The sequence below is a fragment of the Arabidopsis lyrata genome (assembly GCF_000004255.2).
Source record: "Arabidopsis lyrata subsp. lyrata unplaced genomic scaffold ARALYscaffold_1, whole genome shotgun sequence".
Taxonomy (NCBI): domain Eukaryota; kingdom Viridiplantae; phylum Streptophyta; class Magnoliopsida; order Brassicales; family Brassicaceae; genus Arabidopsis; species Arabidopsis lyrata.
The window spans coordinates 26605454-26622238 of NW_003302555.1; the positions used below are offsets into that span (position 1 = coordinate 26605454).

Sequence of the window (16785 nt, forward strand, 5' to 3'; positions counted from 1 at the left end):
CTAAAACTACAAATACAATCATTTAAATTAATTAAGTTGTTTTTTTTGTTTAAAAGGACCATCATAGCTCCTCTATCCTTAGTTGCCATGATCTAAAACTAATATAAACACCTAAAACTAATGTCTTCCGCAGTCAATTTAATTTTATGTACGTATTATTTACGAGCTAAAGCAAAGCCTTAAATACTATTCAAAGGGCCAGGTGGCCCAATTATTTGTATATTTTTGATTTTACAAATCCCTATGGAAAATGAATCTTCTATAAATGATTGGCTTGACTTCTCTAGATGGAATCAATTTTCTATATTTTAGTCAACCGGAATAATTGGCATATAAGCATATAGAATTAATGTTCTAAAGCCAAAAAAAAAAACTAGGGGTCTTCTATTTATTATGACTATTTTGTCTTCTTTAGTACTAGAATAATAATACAATAATTAGTTAGGTCTAGTCCTCACATGCCAGAGATTGGTTACGACTGTATTGTCTTGTTGTTAGCATAAACTAAAATGGATGAAAATAATATTCTACCAAATTCATATTTACTTTAGCTATTTAGAGTAAAATAGAAATATACATTTGAGCTATATTACCCTAAAAAAGGTTAAAGTAAGAAAATCCTTCTATCTATCTTTTATTAGTTGGAAAATTTCAACAACTTTTATATTGTTTTCTAACTTTTTTAGTATCTCTTTTCTATTTTTTTTATTCTCGCTTCCCACCAATCATACCCTAAAAGCTATCTATTTTTTATTTTAGATATAACTTTGGTCTTTATACTATTTTGATAAAGGTACAAACAAAAGCTATCTATAAACAAGAAAAGATATAAAAAAAAGATACATATATTATTATTATGATATAATTAGATACACTGTTACATTCATCTACCGGTTTGTTTTAGTTAATAATTTATTTCACTTGCACATACATAATTGTTTCTTTGAACTTTTAAGAAATTTTCATTAATTTATTGGAAAAGATGACCATAACAACCATTCAAATGTAATGCTCTTGAAATGAATACAATCCAATTAAGAATTCTTTGTGGATAATTAAACCTAACTTCACGGAATCATAGCTTCAATTCACATTGCATTGAACTGTTTAGATTGATCTCAAAATTAAGTTTTTTCTAACTATTGTTTGTTTATCGATTACATGTATTAGTATAAGTGAAGGTTAATTAGTTTGTGTACTATAAGTTTAGAACAATGGATTTGTGATGATCAATGAGGAAAAGATAACTAATGCTAGTGATTGGGACCACATTATAATTACAAACGACCAAAGAAAATCAATTAATGTTCTGCTGTGAAAATGACCTTAATTCTATATACCAAATAAATTTTAATTGAAAGTAAATAAATAAATAAGGGAAAGAGAAAAAGAAGATCAAGCTTTATCAAAATTGAGAAGGGTTACAAACGTACGTTGTTGGTATACTAGAAAGCTTGGTACATCAATAGTTATTGAAAATTTCAGTACCATATATTTATATATTAATTCATGCATGCATGCAGGTTATAAAAGTGTTGTGGTATAATATTGTTTCGTCTAATTTAATAATTATTCATTTGTCAATTATACTTATATATATGAACATTTAGTTTAGTTTATGTCCACATGTTTGTCTTTTTCTGAATTTTTTAAATTTGGATAAATAGTAACTAAAGTGAAATCATACTAAAACTAAAGAACAATTGGTGAGAGCATTAGTTGATGAAGATATTACCGTATTTGCAACAATCAGTAAATGGCATAAAATCATTTAAATTAATAAAGGTTATCATTTATTTTATAACTTAAAAATTACAAATACAATTATTTAAATTAATTAAGTTGTTTTGTTTGTTTAAAAGGACCACCATAACTCTTCTTTTCTTAGTTGCCATGATCTAAATTCACTAAAGAGTGAAGGAAAAAAAAAACCCCTTCAAAAATGTTGGTTCATACGAAGCTTTCCGCTGTTTTTGTTGTGATGATAATGTTCTCACAAGCCCACTCCGATCTAGTCCGCCTTGAAGATGACAACATCAACGGGTTCATAACAACGGTGATCGGAGTTTGCAAAGGATATGACGACAAACAGTCATGTCAAAATCTTTTGTTGGAGCTCAAGAGGGTATCCTCGTCACTCTCGGAGATGAGATGTTGTGACTTATTGATCATCATTTTGAAGAATTCCGTGTGGAGGATCGACATGGCTATGATTGGTGTGATGGAAGACACAAAACTACTTGAGGAAATGGAGAATGATATGCTTGGTGTGAAGGAGGACACAAATCTATTTGAAGAGATGATGGAGTCAGCAAAAGATAGGATGATCCGTTCAGTGGAAGAACTCTTAGGAGGAGAAAGCCTTAATCTTGGATCTTACGAAAACATCCACACTTGGCTTAGTGGCGTTCTTACTAGCTACATCACATGTATCGACGGAATTGGTGAAGGTGCCTATAAACGTCGGGTCGAGCCAGAGCTTGAAGACCTTTATTCTAAGGCAAGAGTAGCTTTGGCAATTTTTATCTCCACTTCTCCGAGAGACGACACCGAACTTAAGTCGGTGGTTCCCAATGGCCCGTCTTGGTTATCCAACGTTGACAAGAAATATCTATATCTTAATCCTGAGGTAATAAAAAGGAACCCTAATATTTTTAAGTTATAGTTTAAAAACCGTATATTTATATATATATATATATATACACATTTTATAATAGATATTAATAGCCTAAGTAAACTAATTTGATTATGAAAAAAGTTAATTATTTTCATTTTAGTTTTGGATGTTTGTTCTTATAAAGCTGGTTTATTTTCAGTAAAAAAAAGTAGTATTATTTTTGGTTGTTTTAAAAAAAAAATTCAGATAAAAACTTTACATTAAACTTTTTGATATAAACGTTCATACTTGGACATCATGATCACAAAATGCCCACTATAGTTATGTAAAACCTTAACCAAAAGAACTCCAAAGACCAATATGAGCCCATTAAATAACATCCTAGAAATCTAAAGCCCAATGTTTTATTTTTATTTTACATGTTTGTTCTTATAAAGCTGGCTCATTTTTCACTTAAAAATTTTAAGAAAAAAATTCTTGTAAATATATTGCATTAAATTTTCTTATAGAAATATTCTTACTTGGGTATCATAATCACAAAAGGCCTATATAACTATGTAAAAACTTAACAAAAACCCCAAAAACCAAGACGGGCCCATAAAATAATAGCCCATAAATCTAAAGCCCAATGTTTCTGATAAAAACGTTTATATGTGGGCATTGTTATAAACCACATGTTGGATGGACTCCATAACCGTGGACCTTATGCATATTCTAGAAGGCCCATGTCCATGTCCTAGAAGGCCCATGCCCATGTTCTTGAAGATTCTCCTTATGACGGCCTATATTGTACTTAGTGGGCTTTTGGGCTTTAGGGTTTACTAGCCCAATGGGGATTTGTCTCCTCTCATCATGTATATATATGTATCGAAATTTCATTCATTAATCAATAGAACAACACAGTTTACAACACGTTATCAGCACGACTTGCTCTTAACGAAAACCCTAAAACCCTAACCCTAAAAATCGCGGCACTGTTCATCACCGACACTGTTCATCTCGGTACTGTTCATCGCCGTACTGTTCATCGTCGACACTGTTCATCGCCGACACTGTTCATCGCGGCACTGTTCATCGCGGTACTGTTCATCGCGGTACTGTTCATCGCGGTACTGTTCATCGTGGTACTGTTTGCGGTTCGTTGCAGCAGCGTGAGTTACCGAGGTCTTTAGCTCCCGGTTCTAGTCCATACAACCCCATAAGGTGAAAGGTAACATCAAAACCCTAAAGCTAAAGAACCAACAATTGAACTTGAAAGTTAAGCAAAGAGAAACCCTAAAACGAATGATGATTGATTAAGTGATTGCTTTGCTTGTATGATTTGATTGCTTGTTTGATCCGATTGCTTGTTTGCTCGATTGTTTGACTCGTTTAGGTTGCTAGAAAAAGTTGATTATCGCTTAAGCTAAACTCGCCTAAGTTGCTAGAGAAGTTTTAATTGTCTAAACCTAAAATCGCAAAACGAAAATACATAAGCTAATAACCGAAACTTTAAAGGTCTAAAAACCTAAAACCTAAAACGAATCTAATCCAAAAAATTCCATAAGTTTAAATCGGCTTGATTGAGATTGTTTAGGTTGTTAGATTGTTTGCTCCTTTGATTGATTACATGCTTAACACCCTAAAACTAAAATTGCATGAACCCTAGAAAACTTAGAAAAGATAATCCTAAAAGAAATCTCAAAACCCTAAAACCTAAAATCCTAAATAAAATAGGAAACCCTAAAATCTAGGAAACCTTAAAATCCTAAATAAAATAGGAAACCCTAGATAATAGGAAATCTTAACAACCCTAAATCCTAAATAGGGAATCTTAAAATCCTCAATAAAATAGGAAACTTTAAAATCCTAATAGAAAGCATGAAAACCTAAATAAAATCCTAAATCCTATTGTACTCTAAATCCTAATTAAATTAGGAAATTCATAAATCCTATTCAAGATAGGAAAACTTTAAGAAATAGAAAATTTCCAAATCCTAATTAAAATAGGAAATCTTAAAATCTAAAATCATAAGTGAAATAGGAAAATTAATCCTAAAGTAAAGAGGAAAGTAAATCCTAAAAGGAAAAGGAAAAGTTAATCCTAATCAAAAGAGGAAATCTAATCATAAGCAAAAGAGGAAAGTCAAATCCCTAAGTAAATCGATTCATGGTTCGGTCTCAAATACCGCATGACACTAACGATTACATGATTTTGACTCAAAACTTTTCCTTGTAGATGTTGAATTACAACTTGTACTTTACTGCCCTAAATCTCTTAGGAGATAATTATTTTAAAATGGGCAATGGATACTAAGATTATCCTAAAGTCAAAAGGACTTGGTGAATGTATCTAATAAGGTAAGAATGCCAAGAGAGAAAGATAGATACAAGGCAATATTAGCCACCATCTTATTGAGAGTCTCATAATCCAGGACTATAAGTCCGTGGATGAGTCTATTGCTAGATGAAAAAAAAAATAAAAATAATGACTTACAGATAAAAACAGTGAGTTACGACCTCATAGATTAACCCCATTACCTAATGCCAATAAGGCCGCAGAGGATAAGAAAGAATCCAAAGAATCTAACCACGTCTAAAGTGATAGACCACACGGCCGTGACCGTGGTGGATGGAAAGGACGTGGTTGTGGCCACTATAACTCATCCGGCCGTGGGAACCACTATAACCGTGGATGTAGACCCAATTCCGGCCGTGGTCGAGGGCGAGGACGATGTGGTATTTCCAAACCACAACACTCGACCAAATGAGTATGCCATAGATGTGGTATTGAAAGGACGTGGTTGTGGCCACTATAACTCATCCGGCCATGGGAACCACTATAACCGTGGATGTAGACCCAATTCCGGCCGTGGTCGAGGGCGAGGACGATGTGGTATTTCCAAACCACAACACTCGACCAAATGAGTATACCATAGATATGGAATGGGAAACCATTGGGCTAAGATATGTAGGACTTCCAAACACCGTTGTGACCTCTATCAAGAGAGTGTAAAAGGGAAGAATTCTAAAGCCCATTTGGTATATAAAGATGGTGAACATGATCAAGATGATCTAATAGAGTATGAAACTTCTGATTGCATAAAAGAATCAAGTTGATAAATCTTACTTCGACATCAAAACCTCTATGTTTTTCTTTGCATTTTATGTGTTCATTGATTGTTATTTGCTTGAATTTATTTTATATTATTTTATGTTTAGAACATGATTCTTGTCCATATAAGAAATGGCCGAGGACAAGAACATAATTGTGGTGGATAGTGGAGCCACACAAAAGATAAGAGATATTTTCCTAAATCTCATAATGAAAAATGCCAATATTAGCACCATAGCGGGTATAGCTAGTCTTATTGAGGGCCATGGTCATGCCCATATACTTTTATCAAAGGGCACGCATCTTGAAATAAGCGATGCCCTATATTCACCCAGCTCGAAGAGGAGCTTGTCAAGTTTCAAAAATATAAGATTGAATGGTTTCCATATTGAAACAAAGGGTGAAGGGAACAAAGAATTCCTAAATATAATTGAGATCATCCAAGGACATAAGAAAGTCCTAAGAGACTATACCCGCATTATCCACTGGTCTCTACTATGCTAAAATCGATATGATCGAAGCTAATATGGCAATGAACAAAGAGTTCATCGAGAAATTCACTTTATGGCATGACCGGCTTGGCCATCCGGGTCATAGTATGATGCGTAAACTAATAACTAATTCAAAGGGGCACACCCTAAGAGAGAAAAGAGTTATCCCTAAGAATCTCACGTGTGAAGCATGTTCACAAGGGAAACTCATTATAAGGCCATCACCGGCTAAGGTAAATAAAGAGACCTTAAAATTTCTGGAAAGGATACAAGGAGATATATGTATGGTCCTCATTGATGCATCGACAAGATGGTCGCATGTTTGTCTCCTATCTACTAGAAACCAAGTGTTTGCTAGGTTATTGGCCCAGATAATAAGACTGCGAGCCCACTTTCCAGATTTTCCGCTTAAGACTATACGTCTAGACAATGCCGGTGAATTCACGTCCCAAGCGTTTAATGACTACTGTATGTCCATGGGGGTAAGTGTGGAACATCCCGTAGCACATGTACATACACAGAATGGATTAGCGGAATCCTTCATTAAACGAATTCAATTGATAGCTCGACCATTACTCATGAGGTCGAAGCTCCCAGTAGCCGCTTGGGGACACGCTGTTTTACATGCATCAGAACTTATACGCATAAGGCCATCTAGTGAACATAGATATTCACCATCCCAATTACTTATGGGTCATGAGCCAGACATATCCCATCTAAAGACTTTCGGGTGTGCCATATATGTACCGATTGCTCCACCACATAGAAACAAAGATGGGACCTCAAAGGAGGATGGGAATATATGTTGGATTTGATTCTCCCACCATTATTAAGTATCTAGAGCCAACTACGGGTGATCTATTTAAGGCTAGATACGCGGATTGTCATTTGAATGAATCCGAATTTCCTACTATAGGTGGAGAGACGAACAAGCTGGGTAAAGCAATAAAAGAAATATAATGGAATCAAACATCCTTAAATTGGCAAGATCCTCGGACTCTGGCATGAGAATCAGAGGTCCATAAGATTATACATTTGAAAAGCTAGCTAATCAATTGCCAGATTCCTTTGCTGACCCAAAGAAAATTACAAAAACGTACATACCAGCTTGTAATGCACCAGTACGTATTGATATCCAAAAGGGAATCAATGAAATTGCTACCGAGTCTAACACACGAAAGAAACGTGGTAGACCAATAAGTTCCAATGATAAAAACCCTCGGAAATTAAAGAAAGGTGCAATAGGAATCCGAGGTTACTAAGGAAACCATCCCAGACATGGAGATAAGGCCGGCCGGCTCTAAGGTACAGGTACCATATAATGTAGCTTGGGACGCCAAGCTGCAAAGTATTAAAGGTCCTGACCATAATAAATCTCAAATCGATTATATCATGTCTGGAACATAATGGAACATATAAGAAATGTCGACATAAGATGATTTTGCATGCAAGGTAGCACTTGAATTTATGAATATAAATGAGGATCAGGAGCCCACGTCTATACTAGAGTGCACTCAAAGACTTGATTGATTAAATGGTACAAGACCATAAAACGTGGAGCTAAGAATCATTAAGAAAAGGAATGAGTTTGGTCCGACCTTAAGGACACCATTCGATGTAAAAACCAGTAGGACACAAATGGGTCTTTGTGAAGAAGAGAAATGAGAATAATGAAATCGTGAGATATAAGGCACGGCTTGTAGCACAAGGATTCTCACAAAGACCGGGGATAGATTATGAAGAAACATACTCCCCTGTGGTGGATGCTAAGACATTTAAATTTTGCTAAGTCTGGCTATATAAAGAAAAAGACTTGATTTGCGGCTAATGGATGTAATGCCTGCATATTTATATAAGTCCACTGGATGATATATATGAGATTACCAGAGGGTATTGAGCTCAAAGATAAAGATAAGAAAGGGTCTCGAGACCAATACTGCATAAGGCTGAACAAATCACTTTATGGACTGAAACAAAGTGGACGCATGTGGTACAATAGATTAAGCGAGTACCTAGTCAGAGAAGGTTATAAGAATGATCCCATCAGTCCATGTATCTTCATAAAGAAATTTGCAAACGAAGGGTTTGTGATAATAGCAGTATATGTGGATGATTTGAACATCCTTGGAACCTCTGGGGAAATCGCCCAAACAGTCAAATATCTAAAGAAAGAATTCGAGATGAAAGACCTAGGCAAGACAAAATTCTGTTTGGGATTGCAACTTGAGTACGTGAATAATGGAATCCTTGTGCATCAAAAGGCATATACTGAAAAAGTACTCAAGAGATTCAATATGGACCAGGCCCACCCATTGAGCAGCCCAATGGTGGTGAGAAGCCTCGGATTGGATAGTGATCCATTCGGTCCAAAAAAGGATGAGGAAGAAGTTCTCGATCCAGAAGTGCCATACCTTAGTGCCATAGGAGCGTTAATGTACTTGGCTAGCCACACTAGACCAGACATATGTTTTGCCGTGAACCTCCTTTGCCTAAATTTAGTTCATGATCAACCCAAAGGCACTAGAAAGGTTTGAAGGAAGGTTTGGTTAAATTTTAAATTCTATTCTTCCTATGTTTGTTTATTTGGGTTTTATTCTATACTGATTTAACCAAAGAAGGTCTAGTTTGCTTTGGTTTAGTTTGTTTTGCTGATGCAGGTAAAATCAGATTATGGCATGGTCAATAGATAGGAACTACGTGTGGCTTGATCCCTTCCAAGGGTACGTAGGCAGCCTTCTTCAAGGCGCAGCTACTACAACATCAAAGACCATCATATGAGGAGACAACACGCCTGTATCGCTCAGCTCAAGGACGGCTACATCAAGGGAGATCGGACGAAGCACATTCTAACAAAGTTCTTCTTCACGCATGACTTGCAAAGGGATGGAGAAGTTCGAGTGGTACAAGTTCGATCCAGCGACAACTCAGCCGATCTCTTTACCAAGGCATTACCAACATCGACATTGAGGAAGCTCACGCATCAAATTGGAATGCGGAGACTTAAGGACTTGCAGGGATGACCAAAACAGGGGGAGTAATACGTGCTGTACTCTTTTTCCTTAACCATGGTTTTGTCCCAATGGGTTTTCCTGGTAAGGTTTTAATAAGGCAGCATCCCCAAGCGTATTACTGAGATCCTTTGGCATCTACACGGTTATGTCATCCAAGGGGGAGTGTTATAAACCACATGTTGGATGGACTCCATAACCGTGGACCTTATGCATATTCTAGAAGGCCCATGTCCATGTTCTTGAAGATTCTCCTTATGACGGAAGATTCTCCTTATGACGGCCTATATTGTACTTAGTGGGCTTTTGGGCTTTAGGGTTTACTAGCCCAATGGGGATTTGTCTCCTCTCATCATGTATATATATGTATCGAAATCTCATTCATTAATCAATAGAACAACACAGTTTACAACAGGCATCATTATTACAAAAGGCTCACTATAATTAAGAAAAACAAAAAAAAACTCAAAAACCAACATAGACCCATGAAATAACAGCCCGTAAATCTAAGGCCTAAAACCCAATGTTTCTTTTCTTTCTTCCTCGGGAAGGAGAGTAATCGAGCAATAATGGAGAAACAATTCTCTTTTTCCGATGTCAACAATCGTGAAAAACATTTATCCTTTTTTTTTTATCTATTGCTAATATAATTTCTTCCGTTTCTTAAAAATCAGGTTCTAAAGAAGATTGCCGATTTTGTGGTCGCAAAAGATGGGAGCGGAAATTACAACACAGTGAATGCGGCCATTGCAGCGGCACCTGAACACGGTAGAAAGAGATTCGTCATTTATATAAAGACAGGCGTCTATGATGAAATCGTCCGCATTGGGAGTATGAAAACCAATTTAACTCTCATCGGTGATGGTCAAGATTCAACCATCATCACGGGCAATTTAAGCTGTAACGATGGTAAATCAACGTTCCAAACCGCAACTGTTGGTAAGAATTTGTGTTCTCTTCTTGAATAGTTTATAGTTTTCTATTCTTTATACCAAACTATTACATTCTTAACAACCATAATTATACCAAACATACAATTGCAGCTTCTAATGGTGATGGCTTCATCGGAATAGACATGTGCTTCCGGAACACGGCCGGACCGGCAAAGGGACAAGCTGTTGCCCTCCGTGTGAGTGGTGATATATCCGTTATTTACCGATGCCGTATCGAGGGGTATCAGGATACGTTGTATCCTCACAGACACCGCCAATTTTATAGGGAGTTCTTTATTACCGGCACTGTAGATTTTATCTGTGGAAACGCCGCGGCCGTCTTCCAATTCTGCCAAATTGTAGCAAGACAACCGAGGAAGGGGCAGAGCAATGTGATAACCGCTCAGTCACGCGAAAGTGAGGACGACAACTCGGGCTTCTCCATTCAAAAATGCAATATCACTACAAGTCCTGATCTAGATCTGGTTAAAGCAACTGTGAAGACGTTTTTTGGTCGTCCATGGAAGAAGTATTCAACAGTTGTGATTCTACAATCTTTTATCGGTGATTTAGTTGATCCCGCAGGCTGGACTCCTTGGGAAGGAACAACTGGTCTATCAACTCTCTACTACGGCGAATATCAAAACATGGGTCCAGGAGCTGTGACTAGCAAAAGGGTAAAGTGGAGAGGGTTTAGAGTTCTTACGGATCCTAACGAGGCCGCAAAATTAACTGTTAGCAAGCTATTAGATGGAAAATCGTGGCTGAAAGCAAGTGGAGCCCCGTACAAAAAAGGACTATGATAATATCGTTCCTCTTATGCTAATTCACAATGTATGAGTCAACGTACTTAATAAAAGATATTATCTATCAATTACTCTATTTTTTATTATCTATTATTCCTTAATATCTAAACTACCAAAAGGAAATTTCTTCTACGATATAGAAAACTAGGGAGAGGCCCGCTAGTTGGGTGGTTAAATTTTATTTTTAATGTTTCGAATACTATATTTTATAATTCCTAATTTTTCTATTATGTTTCTACTAAACATGAGGTATAAAAAAGGAAAACATATACCTAGGAGGAAAGATAAAAGGAAAATTGGAGTAAATAACCACAAAAAACAACAAATTAAGTAAGTAACCATAAAAAAAAGAGGCAACGATATTCTGTATATATTATGTAATATACACATTTATACCCCCCCCTTACACGGTCCTCATCAGTTTCTAATCCCGGCTATGTAATCTCCTCACACCACCCTCGTCTCTTCCTTTCTCCACCGTCGAATCCAGATCTCGACGTCGTATTCTTCAGGAATCCTCTCCGACTTCATTCTTCCGTCTTAGGGTATTCAATCAAAATTTTTGATTTCGTTCTCTTTAGATCTAATCCAGGCTCATTCGACCACGAATCGAAACTTCTATACGCAAACATGCTCAACGCTCAGATATTTTGTCGGTTTCTCTGCAACGTTGCCGCCGGTAATGGCAAAAGACTGTAGCTCCGATGACAAAAAAGCTGTGTTTTAGAGTTGTGGCAATTGAAAAAATAGAGAAATAATGCAGGGCTAAACTTGTAGTTATTTAGGGTTTTTAGTTACTTACTGAATTACTTAAATCAGATGGCTAAATTCTTTATTTTTGGTCTAAATATGGCCACTGAGCTAATTCACCCAAGATAAAAATCCAAAAAAAAAGCAAATGTTTTTTTTATTGTAAGTTAAATGTAAAAACAAAAGCAATCTATATCAGGTGAGGAAATTGTCTAATTATATAACAAGAGGAGATCTTCTTTATGTGCTTCTATTAGATCATATGTCTACATGACAAGATTACAATGCAGATCATTTATGTTTAGCAATTTAACAAATAGTAAACTAAAACTTTCCACAAAAAATTATGCATCTACTCCATCTTTGAAAATGATCTTGAAATTGTTCATAAAAAAACCTTAAAGCCGTTCATTGTCCTTTATTTTGAGCAAATAAGAAGAAAGTTCTATAACAAAGTTTTAAGAGCTTAAAAAGAATTAAAAAGTTGCATGTGACAAATAGTTGTTAAAACATGACGAATTGAAGAGAACGAAAAAATCAAGAGGAATGAGTGTAGAAGAGGCATAGATAAAATATAAACAAAGACTATAATACATGATGGCTACTCTATAGCATTCAACCTCTGAAATTTAGACAACTCCATAAAATGATTTAATTTATGGGAAAATTGGAAATAAAGGATATCTACTTAAAAATTTGTCCATATACACCTTTTTTGTGAGATTGTCAGTTTGGACGATTTTACCCCTACACCCTAATTTAATTGTTTTTTAAAAAAAATAACCATAAAAACAGGTAGATATACAAGAGTAGAGGTGATTTGAAGTATAATTTTTTAGAATTGGTTTAAAAAAAGTTGATTTTTTGATAGATAAAGTTTCATCTAATTTTGGTAGAATACGTTTTCTAGCGTTCTGCGAAACTCAGAATGTGTATTCTGCATTTTTGTACATGTTCTACATATTTCAGATTAGATTTCTGTTCTGAGAATTTTAGAAATCCGAAAATCAATAATCTAAAATATTTAGAACATGCATTCTACGTTTTTCTCTATATTCTAAATGTTTTAGAATAGACGTTCTAATAATTTCTACATCTTCTGCCATCGTTAGAAATTGTAATCTACGTTTAGAATGTAAATTCTACGGTATTGTAGATTTCGATTTCTGTAATTTTTAGAATGCTCTAAATATAGAAAGTAAATATTCAGAAAAGGAAACAAAATATTTTTTTAGATTACGATTTAAATGATTATTTATTGTTTAGATTACGATCTACAAGATGTAGAAGTTGTTGTCTACGGTTTTTAGACTAAGATTAAAACCTAAAACGTTTTTTAAACCCTAAAAAGCTATACGTCTTAATCCTACACGTCTTAGTCCACCACTTTCGTTTCTAAAAAGCTAAGAACACGTTTTCCTTCAAATTTTCCCGTTTTTGATCAACGATTTCTCGATGCACATCTACGTAAGGAGTGGTGTGTGGAGATTGTATAACAAGAAAGAGTGGAGATTTATTATTGATGAAAAAAATCGTGGGAGATTGTTGAGTTTGGAAACGACTACAACTTTTGAAGAGTTACAAGCGATTGTTGCAGAAGACTATGGAATAGAACAGAGTACAGTTGATGTGGAGTTAAGTTACTTACCCACGGATCTTAGCTTGGATTGTCCTCCTGTTGTAATGATGAATAACAGACAGGTTAGTAATTTCCTTTCGTACTGTAAAAGGAAAAATACGATCAAGTTATGTGTGACGTTCAATGGTGGAGATAAAGAATAAGGAACCCGACGCTGCAAGTAATGGAGATGATGATGTTAGTGTCGACGATGGAGATGATGATGTTAATGTCGACGATGGAGATGATGATGTTAATGTCGACAATATTTTGTCATCATGGGGTGTGAAAGAAACTAGAAAGAATGCCGATAGTTTCAAAACTCCAAAAAATGCTATTGTTGGCCATGGAATCGGATCGTCGTCACAGTATTCTTGTGTGAGCCAGGGTCAGTATTTCAGAAGCAAAGAATTGTTACAGTCAACCATGGAATTGTATGCGATGAAGTATAACTGTGACTACAGGATTACAAAGTCTGATACAAAACTGTGGTGTATACGATGCATAGATGTTGGCTGCAAGTGGCGACTTCGAGCTGAGTGTTTAGAGCGGTCTTCGTATTTAAAAATCAACAAGTACGTGGGTAACCATACATGTGCTCCTTCCAAGAAAAGTAAATTCTGTCGAACACCTTCAGCAAAAACGATTGGACATATCATTATGCATAATTATGAAGGTGTGTTGGAAGGACCTAAACCGAATGATATCATCAATCTTATTCGGTCACAGTATGGACACGAGCTTAATTATTCGCAGGCGTGGGAGTCTCGTGAGTATGCAGTTAATGAAGTCAGAGGAATTCCTGAGAAAAGTTATGGTAAGATACCAAAATACTTGTACATGCTACAAGCAGCTAATCCCGGTACGTATACAAATTATGAAGTTGATTGTGATGGTAGATTCCAATATCTATTCATATCTTTTGGTCAGTCAATTAGAGGGTTTTACAAGTCAATTCGGAAAGTGATTGTTGTTGACGGTACATTTTTGAAGAGTAAATACAAAGGAGTTCTTCTGGTTGCTACAGCCGTAGATGGTAACTCTAATTTGTATCCAATCGCATTTGGCGTTGCTCGTTCTGAGAATGATGCATCATGGGAGTGGTTTTTCTTGCAACTTAAGACACTCATAGCGGATGATCAAGGTTTAGCTTTTGTGTCAGATAGGCATTTGTCGATCAGTAAATCGCTTGAAAAAATCTATCCGTTAGCTTCCCATGGTATTTGCATCCACCACTTGATCGGTAATGTTATTACATATCACAGTGGAAGGGGTGTGGCTGGTATGGTTGCAAAAGCGTCTAAATCCTATAGAGTTACTCAGTTTGAGAAGTTGTTCGAGGATATTTGCAACATCAGTCCAGCGATTGGTGCATACTTAGACGATGCTAATGTTGAAAAATGGGCTCGCTGCCACTTTCCGGGATTTAGATACGACATTAACACCAACAACCCTGCAGAATCAATCAATTCTGCTTTGAGATCACCTAGAGAGTATCCGATAATTCCTTTGTTAGACAGCATTAGGGAGATGTTGACACGTTGGTTTTATGAGCGAAGAGTATTAAGTGCAAAGCAAAAAGATCCGTTGACTATTGAGGTGGAGAAAAAGATTTCTAGAAGAATAGAGAAAGGTAAATTTTTTAAAGTTTATCCGATTACTAGTAACAGATTACATGTTAAAGCAAACGGATTCGACTTCGTCGTTGACTTGGAAAGAAGAACATGTTCATGTGGGAAGTTTGAGATAGGGAAACTTCCTTGTAGACACGCTATAAAAGGAGCTTATGCGATAGGCAAGTGTATATACCCATATGCTGATGATGTGTATACCACTGCCACTTGGAGATCGTTATATGAGGAAACTATTAATCCAATTGGTGTTCCCGAAGAAGAATGGCGTGTCCCAGAGGAGGTTGCAGCTGCAATTGTGTTACCACCTGAAACAAGAAGACAACCTGGTCGACGAAGAAAACGAAGATATGAAACGGCTGAAGACAAGATAAAAGCGTCACAACAATCACAATTGTCAAAGAGACATAGGTGTAGTCGTTGTGGAAAAGAAGGCCATAATCGAACAACATGTGACATAGCTATATGATTAAGGTTTGTCTAACTACTGGTTGTAATCTTAAATAGAGACTTTAAAAATTGTCTTTTGCTAACGGTTTTGTTTTTAATTTACAGGATTAGAAAGCAACTTCAAATTATGAGCAGCTTCATGTTTTTCCGATTCACTACCATGGGAGGTTGCGGGGTTCAGTTCTTAGTTTTTGATTTTATTCTAATAATTTTCGTTTTGCTTTTTTGAGTATTACATTCACTTATACTTATATTTTTGTTTTTGTGTTTTGATTTATGGATTCAGTATTAGTTAAGTTTGTGGTTTAGTTTTGAACAATAGATTCACTTCTACTTATGATCATTTTTTGTTCCTGCGTTTGTCTCTAATGTTTGTGTTCATAATCAAGTTTGTAATGGATCAAATTATACATGAGCTAATAGGAGATATTAGAGACGAAATCAAGGAACTTACTTTCATAAAACGCCTAAATAATTAGGAAAAAAAAAACAAAGGTCATACAAAATACATGTCGCAAGAGTAGGACAAAAAAAAACACCATAATGCTAATTAATCTCAATCAATTTCAAGGATATCCGACGATTGATGTGGAGGTTTATAGTTCTTCATTCGCTCAATTAAGATAGGATCATGAGCAGCCTCCCAAAGGTCTACAGCAATCTTCATGCGCGCCTCTTTGATGTTCCCATCGTTTATCAAATCCATGCTTAGATTAAGCATATGACACTCAATGTGTTTCAATGCATACACTCCGCAATCACACATAGTAGTGTTCAGATTTTTAGGCACCTTGACGTTTATTATCTCATATTGTGTCAATAGAGGGACTTTTCCATATACCTTCCCGTGCACGTCTTTCACAATCCTTGGGATGATGTATGCAAACATTTCCACGTTTCTTCTGTTGTTGTTGCCGAAACAATCGAAGACTTCAACAGTTCTTAAAACAAAGTTGACGCAAATAGAAATCCAGTGACTATTATTGACGTTTACCGGAGCATAAATTCTGTCGAAATCCAAAGCCCAACTTTTACCCGTCTTTCCATGAGATGGGGACTCACCGGTGACGAAATCAATAAGCCGACTATCCCATTTGTGGGTCTTTTTATTTTTCATGAACTTTGGGTATTCGTTTTTGATTCGCGCGCTAAACTCGCAACTCATAAACCCAACACGAGCTGAATTCAGTCGGCGTAAAGATGTGGATTCCCGATGTAAGTACAGTACTGCATCTATTTCCTGCGTTGCAATTATTTTTAAAAACAAGTTAGTATTTATCGAAATGAATACGTAATCAGTCATGAAAAAAAAAAATAGTAAAACTTACATCGTTGCCTAGCCATTCTTTTTGATCAATCAGACGCTTAAATAGTGCATCAGTTAGATG

The 16785-nt window shown here is 35.9% G+C and overlaps 3 protein-coding genes across 3 annotated transcripts; 2 read left to right on the plus strand and 1 right to left on the minus strand.

Moving 5' to 3' along the window:
- The first annotated feature begins 1956 nt into the window (after positions 1-1956).
- Positions 1957-11031, plus strand: LOC9327658 (probable pectinesterase/pectinesterase inhibitor 42). The gene is made up of 3 exons (XM_021011173.1): positions 1957-2629; positions 9885-10149; positions 10254-11031. The coding sequence occupies exons 1-3, from the start codon at positions 1982-1984 to the stop codon at positions 10943-10945; spliced, it is 1605 nt and encodes a 534-aa protein (XP_020866832.1). The 5' UTR covers positions 1957-1981; the 3' UTR covers positions 10946-11031.
- A 2943-nt stretch (positions 11032-13974) lies between these two features.
- On the plus strand, positions 13975-15657 carry LOC110224632. The gene is made up of 2 exons (XM_021011002.1): positions 13975-15421; positions 15503-15657. Exon 1 carries the CDS (start codon positions 13977-13979, stop codon positions 15414-15416), a length of 1440 nt encoding a protein of 479 aa, XP_020866661.1. The 5' UTR covers positions 13975-13976; the 3' UTR covers positions 15417-15421; positions 15503-15657.
- A 287-nt stretch (positions 15658-15944) lies between these two features.
- LOC110224523 lies at positions 15945-16720 on the minus strand. Its single transcript, XM_021010649.1, has one exon. The coding sequence runs from the start codon at positions 16698-16700 to the stop codon at positions 15954-15956; it is 747 nt and encodes a 248-aa protein (XP_020866308.1). The 5' UTR covers positions 16701-16720; the 3' UTR covers positions 15945-15953.
- Positions 16721-16785: the final 65 nt, after the last annotated feature.